Source organism: Manis pentadactyla, chromosome 2 (assembly GCF_030020395.1).
Source record: "Manis pentadactyla isolate mManPen7 chromosome 2, mManPen7.hap1, whole genome shotgun sequence".
In the NCBI taxonomy this organism is placed as follows: domain Eukaryota; kingdom Metazoa; phylum Chordata; class Mammalia; order Pholidota; family Manidae; genus Manis; species Manis pentadactyla.
Window position 1 is genome coordinate 66225555 of NC_080020.1, and position 12688 is coordinate 66238242.

The 12688-nt window shown below is 34.6% G+C and overlaps 1 protein-coding gene across 3 annotated transcripts in view; it reads right to left on the minus strand.

The window, feature by feature from the left end:
• Nucleotides 1–12688, minus strand: part of ARSK (arylsulfatase family member K) — a 51222-nt gene that overhangs the window by 34501 nt on the left and 4033 nt on the right. The window contains exons 2-4 of one of the 3 annotated variants that reach the window (XM_036925792.2): nt 10422–10525; nt 9826–9955; nt 4107–4266 (exon numbers count right to left, since the gene is read on the minus strand). In XM_036925792.2, coding sequence (XP_036781687.1) covers nt 4107–4266; nt 9826–9895 — 230 coding nt within the window. In that variant the 5' untranslated portion in view covers nt 9896–9955; nt 10422–10525. The remainder of the gene's footprint in view (nt 1–4106; nt 4267–9825; nt 9956–10421; nt 10526–12688) is intronic. The other 2 variants (XM_036925791.2, XM_057493272.1) reach the window with 2 other exon arrangements.

A 12688-nucleotide genomic window follows, 5' to 3' on the forward strand; every position in this document is an offset into this window, starting at 1 on the left:
TGGAATCTAAAAACAAAACAAAAGAAAATGAGCAAAACATTAGACTCATAGACACTGAGAAGTGACTGGTGGTTACCATAGGGGAAGGGTTGAGGGGTGAGGATAAAGAAGGGGGGAAAGAGGCACAAAATCTCCATCATAATATAAATTAGTCATGGAAATGAAGTACAGCATAGAGGATATAGGCAATGATTCTGTAATATCTTTCTATGTTGACAGATAGTAACTTCACTAGTTAGGGTGAGCACTTAATGTATATAACTGTTGAGTCAGAAAATAAATAAAATTAAAAGGAGATGGTGTAGGGAAGAAATACAAGGATCACTTCTGGGTTTCCAGAATTGATATCTTTTAGATTTTAGAAGACAGAAAAGGAAAGTAATTTAACATTAGCCAGAAGAGCAAAATTAATACTGAGATTGTTCTAGATTTTAGTATTTTACTATCTGTTTATCCAAAACTCATTGTATTTGCTTCCTAGGATGCTGTAATAAATTACCATAAACCATGTGGCTTAAAACAACAAAATTTATTCTCTCATATTCCTGGGGCTAGAAATCTGAAATCAAGTTATCAGCAGGGCCATGCTCCCTCTGAATGTTCTAGGGAAGAATTCTACCTTGCTTAATCCCTAGCTTTTGATAATTCTTGGCAGTCTGACTTGTAGCTGTGATCACTCTGATCTCTGCCTCTGTCTTCACACTGCCTTCTCTGTATGTCTATGGCATCCAAGATGGTTTTTTTTGGTATCATTAATATACAATTACATGAGCAACACTGTGGTTACTACATTCCCCCCATTATCAAGTCCCCACCATATACCCCATTATAGTTACTGTCCATTAGCACAGTAAGATGCTATAGAGTCACTGCTTGTCTTCTCTGTGCTATACTGCCTTCCCCATGCCCCCCCCACATTATGTGTGCTAATCACAATGCCCCTTAATCCCCTTATCTCTCCCTTCCCACACACCCTACCCAGTCTCTTTCCCTTTGGTAACTGTTAGTCCATTCTTGGGTTCTGTGAGTCTGCTGCTGTTTAGTTCCTTCAGATTTTGCTTTGTTCTTATACACTGCAGATGAGTGAAATCATTTGGTACCTGTCTTTCTCCACCTGGCTTATTTCACTGAGCATAATACCCTCTAGCTTCATCCATGTTGTTGCAAATGGTAGGATTTGTTTCCTTCTTATGGCTTATTAATAGTCCATTGTGTATATGTACCACATCTTCTTTATCCATTCATCTACTGATGGACACTTAGGTTGCTTCCATTTCTTGGCTATTGTAAATAGTGCTGCAATAAACATAGGGGTGCATCTGTCTTGTTCAAACTGGGCTACTGCATTCTTAGGGTAAATTCCTAGAAGTGGAATTCCTGGGTCAAATGGTATTTCTATTTTGAGCTTTTTGATATACTGCTTTCCACAATGGGTGAGCTAATTTACATTCCCACCAGCAATGTAGAGGGTTCCCCTTTCTCCACATCTTTGCCAACATTTCTTGTTTGTCTTTTGGATCTTGGCCATCCTAACTCGTGTGAGGTGATAATCTCATTGTGGTTCTAATTTGCATATCTCTGCTGATCAGCAATGTGGAGCATCTTTTCATGTGCCTGTTGGCCATCTGAATTTCTTCATTGGAGAACTGTCTGTTCAGATACACTGCCCATTTTTTAATTGTATTATTTACTTTTTTGTTGAGGCACATGAGCTCTTTATATATTTTGGATGTCACCCCCTTCTAGGATATCTCATTTATGAATATATTCTCCCATACTGTAGGATACCTTTTCGTTCTCCTGATGGTGTCCTTTGCTTTACAGAAGCCTTTTAGTTTGATATAGTCTCACTTGTTTATTTTTGCTTTTGTTTCCCTTGCCCGAGGAGATATGTTCATGAAGAAGTTGCTGATGTTTATATTGAAGAGAGTTTTGCCTATGTTTTCTTCTAAGAGTTTTATGGTTTCATGACTTACTTTCAGGTCTTTGATCCATTTCAAGTTTACTTTGTGTATGGAGTTAGACAGTACCCAGTTTTATTCTCTCACATGTAGCTGTCCATTTTTGCCAGCAACAGCTGTTGAAGAAGCTGTCATTTCCCCATTGTATATCCACAGCTCCTTTATTGTATATTAATTTACCATATATGCTGGGGTTAATATCTGGACTCTCTATTCTATTCCACTGGTCTGTGGGTCTGTTCTTGTGCCAGCACCAAATTGTCTTGACTACTGTGGCTTTGTAGTAGAGCTTGAAGTTGGGAAGCAAGATCCCCCCTGCTATATTCTTCCTTCTCAGGATTGCTTTGGCTATTTGGGGTCTTTTGTGATTCCATATGAATTTTAGAACTATTTGTTGCAGTTCATTGAAGAATGCTGTTGATATTTTGATAAAGATTGCTTTAGGCAGGATGGCCATTTTGACAATATTAATTCTTCCTACCCTAGAGCATGGGATGAATTTCCATTTATTAGTGTCCTCTTTAATTTCTCTTAAGAGTGTCTTGTAGTTTTCAGGGTATAGGTCTTTCACTTCCTTGGTTAGGTTTATTCCTAGGTATTTTATTCTTTTCAATGCAATTGTGAATGGAATTGTTTTCCTGATTTCTCTTTCTGCTAGTTCATCATTATAGGATGATGCAACAGTGTATAGGAATGCAACAGATTTCTGTGTACTAATTTTTTATCCTGCAACTTTTCTGAATTCAGATATTAGTTCTAGTAGTTTTGGAGTGGATTCTTTAGGGATTTTTATGTGCAATATCATGTCATCTAAATCCAGGATGATTTTATCTTTTGCAAACATGGTCTATTTCCAAATAAGATCACATTCTGAAGTTCCAGGTGGACATGAATTTTTAGGGAACACTAATCATCTCATTACCATTATTTTTACTGAATTTATTTTGCTGGTTATTATCATCATCATTAGCATTATTATCATCAACACTACTATTATAATTATCCTTAATTAGTACCTGTTAGGCAAGAGGCACTGCTCTAAGATCTTAATATGTATTTGTGCCAGAGTCCACAAATATTTGGAGACCCTAAGCTCACACCCAGTTTGCTAGGAGGTCTCACATGATTCAGCATATACCTGTACTCAAGGCTATGATTTACTACAATGAAAGGACACAAAGCAAAATCAGCAAAGGGAAAAGGTGCTTAGGGCAAATCCCCAAGAAGCTAGGTATAAATTTCCAAGTGGAATCACAAAGGACACACTTAATTCATCCAGCTCTGAACATGACAATACATTAGAAGAGTTGTCTACCAGAGAAGCTCAGTAGAAACTCAATACCCAAGTGAGTACCGAAGGCTGATCATGTGGACATTGTCTTCCCAGCACATACCCAAATCCCAGACTCCCGGAGGGAAGGCTGATGTTTAGTATAAACTATGTTGTGCAAATACTCTAGGTTCACAGAAAGTCACTTTTATCAGAGAGTAGAAGAGACACTCCTGTAATTCAAGTTCCTTGATGTCAGCCAACTTAGCACGCCTTTCTAAGAGTTATAGTCTCAGACCTATTATGTTAACTCTTTTATACAAATATTATTTCATTAATCCTCAAACAATTTAAGGTTCAGTTAGTTTAGATGATGTTTCCAAGATTTTACTTCGTAGTAATCTGAGAAACTAGGATTCACAAGTAGGCAATCAGATTGTGGATCTCTACTCTTATCCACTATGCTTGGCTGCTTGGTGTTTGAGGAATTAACAAAATGAAAAAAAGAAAAAGGTATAATAGACTCATACTGGAGAGAAATGACAAAACCAAGTAGCAAAAGCATTATCTTTAAAGAAGATTGTAAAGTGAAAAATAAAGTAGCCATTATATAGCAGAAACTCAATTAAATCATGGGCTAAACAATTTTGTAGACACTTTCATAGGCCTTTAATGCCTAAGAAAAACAAATTACCAGCATATTTGCAATTTTAACACTTTAAGAAGATTAAAAAGAGGTAAGGTTTTAGCTAAATTAACATATTAAGGAACTGTAAGATTTACTTTTACCTCTGTGGAGAAATAAAAAATAAAAGCGTACATGTATGTGCTATAACAGAGGACTCCCTATTAGGATTATTTTTGTTTTATTTTACCTAATGGAATGATGTCCTGAAGTATAGTCCAGTTTTCCAAATTTCTGTGTTCGGTAGCCATGCTTTTCCATGACATCCATCCATGTTGTATAATTTGGATCTAGGCCCTTAAAGTTATTCCAAGATTCTGTTAAGTGAGTGAAGAGGCCACTCCACATTGCTGGGGGATAAAAAAGAAATTGGTATTAGTGTAAAGTTTAACAATTTGTTTTAACTGTTAAGACAGTTACACCAAGAGAGAAAAGAGTCTACTCATTTAGAGCTAATGCTCTGGAATAAGATAGCTGCATTGAGTGGGTGCTTTACCTAACATTTCTGATTGTTACCTCATCAAGGGGAAAACTCTGCAAGGAGTTACTATTTCCAATTTAAAGGTGAGTCTTTAAGGCTTACAGGTTAAGTTGTTCAAAGTAAATACAGCTGGAATTAAATATAACGCCTGTCTGATTCTAAAGTCTTATTTCAATCATAAAAATAATAGCTAAGTATTTATTAGCTCATTTTCTAAGTCAGCCAGTTTGGGTACAGATCTCATTTCCTCCACATCCTTAAGGATTTTCCTATTCCTTGTCCTTGTGCTGACTTCCCACAAAAACTTTAAGGGTACTATGTCTTCTTTCTCATTTGCTATAACTCTGATTATTTGTTCAATAAATCCTTTTTCACACAGACAGCAATATAATAATACTAGGGGACTTAAATACCCCAAACAATCAATAGATCAATCAAAATACTTTCAACAATGGATAGATCATTCAGGCATAAAATCAATAAGCAAACATTGGACATAAACTACATGTTAGACCAGATGTACTTAACAGACATTTACAGAACATTCCCTCCCAAAACAACAGAATATATAGTCTTTTCATGCACACATCGAACATTCCCCAGGATAGATCATATGTTAGGCCACAAAACAAGTCTTTATAAATTTAAGAAGATTGAAATCATATCAAACATCTTTTCTGACCACAATAAGATGAAGCTAGTAGTCAATTACAAAAAGAAAACTGTAAAATTCACAAATATGTAGGGATTAAACATGTTACTGAATAACCAATAGGTCAAAAAGAAATCAAGAGAAATAAAAAAATATCCCAAGCAAATGAAAATGTAAATACAGCATACCAAAACTAATGGCATGCAGAAAAAGCAGTTCTAAGAGGTAAGTTTAAATTGATAAATGCCAACATTAATAAAAAAGACAATGCTTAAATGAACAACCTAACATTACATCTCAAGAAAAAGAAGAACACACTAGTCCCAAAGTTAGTAGAAGAAAGGAAATAATAAAGATCAGAGTGGAAATAGAGACTTTAAAATGACAATAGATCAATCAAAGTAAGCGTCTTGTTTTTTTAATAAAAGGTGAACTTTTAGATACATTTACCAAATAAGAAAGAGATTCAATAAAATTAAAAATGATACTACAGAAGTACAGAGGATCATAAAAGACCGCAAGGAATAATTATATGCCAACAATTTGGAGAACTTAGAAGAAATGGGTAAATTCCTAGAAACATACAACTACCAAGACTGAATCATGAAGAACAGACTAATTATGAGTAAGGAGATTGAATCAGTAATCAAAGACCTCCAACAAAGAAAAATCCAGGATCAGATGGCTTCACTGGTGCATTGTACCAAACATTTAAAGAATATTTAATGCTAATATTTCTAAAACTTTTCCAAAACAGAAGAGAAGGAAACACTTCCAAACTCAATTTAGTTTTACCCTGATACCAAAACTGGACAAGAATACTCCAAGAAAAGAAAACTACAGTCAATTATCTGATGAACATAGATGCAAAAATTCTCAACAAAATATCGACCAACTGAATTCAACAATACATTAAAAGGATTGTACACCATGATCAACTGGGATTTATTCCAGGACTGCAAAGATGGTTCAACACCTACAAATAAATCAATGTGATACACCACATTAACAAAATGAAGGATAAAAATCATATGATCGTCTTAATAGATGCAGAAAAAGCATTTGATAAAATTCAACATCCATTCATGATAAAAACTTTCAACAAACTGGGTATAAAAGAAACATACCTCAGTATAATAAAGGCCATATATTATGGCCCACAGCTAATATCATACTCAATGGTGAAAGGCTGAAAGATTTTTCTCTAAGTTGAGGAAAAAGACAAAAGACTGCACTCTGTCACTCAAAGGTGCCCACTCTCACCAATGTTATTCAACATAGTACTAGAAGTCCTAGCCAGCATAATAAGGAAAAATAAAATCCAAATCAGAAATAAGTAAAACCATCTCTATTTGCAGATGACATAATATTTATATTAAAAAACTCTATAAAGACTCCACCAAAAATCTGTTAAAACTGATTAACACATTCAGTAAAGTTGCAGTATACAAAGTCAGTATACAAAAATCAGTTGCATTTATATATACTAATAACAAACTATCAGAGAAATGAAGAAAACAATCCCATTTACAATTGCATCAAAAAGGATAAAATATCTAGGAAAAAAATCTAATGAGGTAAAAGATCTGTACACTAAAAAGCCTTAAAACACTGATTAAAGACATTGAAGAAAACAAAAATAAATGGAATGATATTCCATACAGATTCAATTCAAACCCTACCAAAATTCCAATGGCATTTTTCACAGAAATAGAATAAACAAGCCTAACTTTTGTTACATAGATCCTGAATAGCCAAAGCAATCTTGAACATGAAGAACAAAGCTGAAGGCATCACACTTCTTGATTTCAAACTATATTACAAAGCTGTAATCATTAAAATAGTGTGTCACTGGCATAAAAACAATCAGATAGACCAATAAAACAGAGAGCCCAGAAATTACCCCATGCACATGTGGTCGATTAATTTACAATAAAGGAGCCAAGAATATACAATATACAGTCTCTTCAATAAATGGTGTTGGGAAAATTGGACAGCTATATATAAAAGAATGAAACTGGAACCCTATCTTATAAAAATCAACTCAAAATGGATCAAGTGCTTGAACATGAGGCCTGAAACCATGAAACTCCTAGAGGAAAACACAAAGGTAAGCTTATGACATCAGTCTTGACAATAATTTTTTTGGATTTCACACCACAAGCAAAGGCAAGGAAAGCAAAATAAACAAGTGGAACTACATCAAACTAAAAAGCTTCTGCACAACAAAGGAAACTATCAACAAAATGAAAAGGCAACCTATTGAACTGAAGAAAATATTTTCAAATAATCTATCTAAGAAGTTAATATTCAAAATACATAAAGAACTCATACAACTGAACACCAAAAAATAACAAAAATAAAAACTAGATTAAAAATGGACAGAGAAACTTTTTCCAAAGAAGACAGAAATTGCTAAAAGGTACATAAGATGTTCAAAATCATTAATCGGGAATGTAAATTCATACTGCAATGAGATATCACCTCACAACTGTTAGAATGGCTACTACCAAAAAGATGAGATAACAAGTGTTGGTGAGGATGTAGAGAATAGGGAAACCTTGTGCACTGTTGGTGGGAATGTAAATTTGTGAAGCCATTATGAAAACAGTACAGAAGTTCCTCAAATAATTAGACTACCATGTTCTAATTCCACGTCTACCCAGCAATTCCATGTCTGGGACTATGTCTACAGGAAGCAAAATCACTACCTCAAAAGACACATCAACACCCAATGTTCATTGCAGCATTATTTACAAAATCCAATACACGGAAACAACCTAAGTGTCCATTAACAGTTGAATGGATAAAAAATGTGATGTGAGATACACACACACACATACAGGAATATTATTCAGTCATAAAAAAAGAAAACCCTGCCTTTTGCAACAACATGGATGGACCTTGATGGCATTATACTAAATGAAGTAAGTCAGAAAAAAGACAAATAGTGTAAATAGTGTATGATCTCACATATATTTGGAATCTTAAAAAAACTGAATTTAGAAACAGACCAGATGGTAGTTGCCAGAAGCAGGAGTTGAGATAGCAGTAATGGTTTAAGGTGGTGAAAATGTATAAACTTACAGTAATCAGACAGTAAATTCTAGGGATGTATTGTAAAGCATAGTGATTATAGTTAACACTACTGTATTATGTATTTGAAAGTTGCTAAGAGAGTAGATCTTAAAAGTTCTCATCTTAAGAATAAAAAGTTTACATGAAGTGATGGATGTTAACTAAACTTACTGTGATGATCATTTCAAAATAAACATTATCAAATCATTATGTTGACACCTTAAACTAATACAGTGTTATATGTCAATTCTATCTCAATAAATTGGGGAAAAAGTCCTTCTTTTTCTTTTCCCATTTGTGTGTACACATAGTAGAGTTGAATCAGTTTTCTCATCTAAAAAAATGCTTTCTTTTTGTTAGGAGTAGGATAGGGGAGTACCTGGTTTGAATCCCAATAATGTCAATTATGGAGCAGCCTTTGGTTAAGCTTTTAGTACTTTAGTTTTCATCTGCAAAGTGGGGATAATAATAATATCTACTTTTAGGAAATGTGAGAATTAGATAAATAAAGACATAAGAATATTGCCAGACACATAGTAAGAATGCAATAAATATTTGTTTTTATTACCATTATTCCTTCTCTTAGTTTAAACTCTTCAAAATATACTTCTAAAAGAAGTATCATCTAACATTTTGAAACCTTTAGAAATCACTGAGCTCTTTTTATTCATTATTGCATTTGATGCTGGGAACAGCCTGTGAGGTACACAGCATATCCAGCATTTTGTAGATAAGGAAACTGCTTGACATGGCCCACTAAGGATTAGAATCCAGGTCAGCAACTAACCCTACTCCACTGCTCATTCCACTTGCTCAAAAAAGAACAAAAAAAGTAACAGAACTGGTTTTTAATATACCTCGTCCTTCATCATTGAAATATTTGTAATATAGTTTAGGTTTCTTCAATCATTGGTGATTATATAGTTAAAAACATAGGGGAAAGAACCTGTGACTCAAATCACAGAGAATATCATGTCAGGAACTTTCAGACAAAAGCAAACTGTTGGGTGCTGTTTATGGGTTCCAAGCAATCACAAGTTAGGGTAAAAGGAAAATAACTCCATCAGAGAACAGACAGAATTTATAAAAATGGTAGTTTTTCCCTGTTTCTCAATTATTCAAGTCTCACTATCACTGAATTTTGCCACTAAAACTATACCTATTTGTTAATTTACTATAATAAAAATGAACAATTTGGTTTGGGTTATATAAGTGAAATGAGACTGAAGAGCAAGAGATAAAGCATGTAATCTGGAATAATATGGAAAAATTCAGATAAACCTGATGTATGAGAAGTTCTCACTACTTTGTGGCATACTCTGAAGTCCCCTCCCAAGTTCCTATACTCTTACTGAAAATTTTCCTTGGAAATAGAATTTTTCTAGGAAATATGAGTATTTCCTCATTTGCTTGGACAGTCAAAAGATTCTTAGTCACCAATCATAAGGAAATGAAACATAATACCTGAACTAAACACCATTTTAGATGGTAAAAATTCTTACTCTTGAAAAATAAACTAGAAATTCTAATAACCCCAAAACCCAAGACATACCTTAAAACATACATCATTCATATTAAAAAATTTTTAATTAGATGACAAATATGATTTACAATCTTACTTTTGGGTATAATCTTTTAAATTGTGAGAATATACTCAGTGTGGGTAGCCACTTCCATTAATATTAAGCATGTTCCTACCTGCACGTGATGGACAACAGATTGGAGAATTTGTGTAGGCATTCAGAAAGGAAGTGCCATGTGCTTTCATGAAGTTGATAAAAGGAAGTTTCAGTACCTGAGTTCCTGGATAAAATGTTAGCCTTCCATCCTGAAATAAATAAATTTAATTAACATTGGTTGTACCACAAAAGAATATTATTTCATTTTGTTTTAACCATTTAAAGTTCACAAGCAGCAAAAGACTTCAGTATGATCCTAAGAATCCTCAAAAGTTTAAAAGACGTATAGAGAATGTTATCAGTATTTGGCTCATAATATTGAGAATTCAGTGTAGTACTCTACTTGGATTCATTTGAATACAGTAAATAAACTAATGGACATCCCAAAAAGCTCTTCTGGGGGATGATGGACTGACTGAACAAATATTTACTGAGTTATTTACTATGTGCCAAGTGCTGAAAGATCTGGAGATACAATGGAGAACACAGCAGAATCCCTGAGCTTCAGTTTAGTAGAGGAGGCAAAAAGTATACTGTTAACTAAACCATGAACAATTAAAAATTTAATATGTGCTTTGAAAAAACCTGAGATACACAATAACAAGGAAGACCCACTTTAGATAGAGTGGAAAGAGAAGGCTTCTCTGGCAAGTATGAGACCTAAAAAATGAGAAGGATCCAGCCATTCATAACATAGGAACACGTAAAGTTAGAGAAACCTGCAAGACATAAGTGGAGATATCATTAGGTAGCTAGATAAATGAGCCTGAAGATTAGAAGAAAAGTTTGGGTAGGATATATGCATTTTGGAATTGAATCAAACAACTCCCCTTAGTAAAGGGCAAAGGCAGAAAAAAAGAATATTCTAGTCTTGGGGGTATATCTGTTTTCAATATAAATATAAATACTAAATCAATGAGTTTTTTGAATGAGCCAATCCAAAATATAGGATATACATAAACTCTTGAGATGTCTGAAATTTCCAAATGAATATATAAAGTAGGCTATTGGGTACAGACTGGAATCTGGAGCTCAGAGAAGTCTATGCTGGTGAAAAAAACTTGGGAGTCTTCAGCATACTCATGATATTGAAAACTGAGTTTGAATGAAACCTTTTAGGGAGAGAGTGAACAAAGAGGAAAAAAAGGAACTGAGGAATCCCAAATAAGGGCAGAAGGCAGCATGGGACACTGAGAATGGCCAGTGAGGGACAAAGATACTGAGTGATTGAGACCCACAAAAGCCAAGAGAAGACAGTGTGTCAAGAAAGGGGTACTGTCACTTGTGTTGAGAGGGTATCTAAAACAAAGACAGCAAACGCACATTAGAACTCATAGTATGGAGATAACTGGCGATCTTGATAAGAGCATTTTCAGCGGAGTGGTAGGGATGGGCAGCTAAACTGGAAAGAGGAAGAGAATGGGAGGTGAGATAGCAGGGGGAAAATGCCTGACAAGTTACTTTTTGCAAAACAGAAAAATGGGATGGATGTTAGAGAATGGAGTGTTAGCTGGAGGAGAATGTGGGATTAAGGTCAGGTTTTATTTATAGAGAGAAAATGAGAGCATTCCTGTATCTCAAAAACAAACAACCACTTCTAGCAGAAGTGATCATTGAATGCTGAGCAAATTACTGATTTCCTTAATGAGAGCTGGGAAGCCCAAGACAAAAGTGCATATTCTCCCCTCAGAGGAATTTCTCCAAATGCATAAATTTAAACTCTTGGAAACTTACACAAATCCCAAATGCCTATGTGTCTTAGTCTTACAATTTTTTGGACATAGGAGATAATAACATTTGTGGCCACTGATTGGAATCTAAACAACTCAGGTGGGAGGGATGGAGGACGCAGAAGCACTGTGCTGCCACACAACTCAAATATTGAGGCTTGGACTCCAAATCCTGCAGGCAAGGTTCTAACTGGTATAACTACCACTGCAAATGGCTACTGCAACATGTCAGTAGCTCATGCATCAGATTAAAATCCATGCTTGTGACTTCTTGACTCATTTCTGTGACTGGTACAAGGACTTCATCTGTACTGAAAGCAGGTTAGAAAGCAAGAAACTAAAGTACAGAGCAGCAGGGATGGCAGGAGAGGGAGGCATAACTGCCCCCTTTGGGTAAGTTTCTAACATGGAATGTATGAAAGGTGGTCTACGTCAAGATTATTGTCTGAGATATGTAAGGTATTCAATAAATATTTCATGAATGAAATGAAATGAATCTCTAATCCAGAGCTGTTCTATTTATAAAGAAGGGAAATTTGGCATGTTCAAATTCAACAGTTAATTTTTGCAAAGCTTAATAAACCTGCATTAAGTCCATCAGTGGCAAGATTTATATTTGATTAGGTCCTCAGGAAATATTTAAATTATGTTACACATATTTGAAATGTCAAAAGCATACCAACATACCCTTAAGTGAAGATGAAAATATAATATTAAATATTTTCTAGAAGTTTTGGTTAACTTTATGTAGTTTTTACATATTAGCCAATAATTTAAAAAATAGGCTACTACTGGTACCACTGATAACAGTGTCAGTGGGAGATGGTCCACATAATAGTTAACTCTGAACTGAAATGGATCTTAAAATGGCTAGCTGATGAAAAACACAAGAGAGATTAACTGTCCATAGTATGGTAATGTGGTTTAGTAGTCAATAATAGGTCTAAGTACAATTCTATCAGATTTAGTTGGGAGAGAAAAATCTTGCAGAATAGCTTTCAGGATAACTTCCATAATTCACTCATAGTCCATTTCAGTTTTCTCAAGGCCATTTCTGTGGTTCGAACAAATTAAATACTAACATTGGGCATTTAAAAATACAAAGAGGCCAATTAAATGGCTTTCTGCATAAAAGTGACAAATGGTACCAAT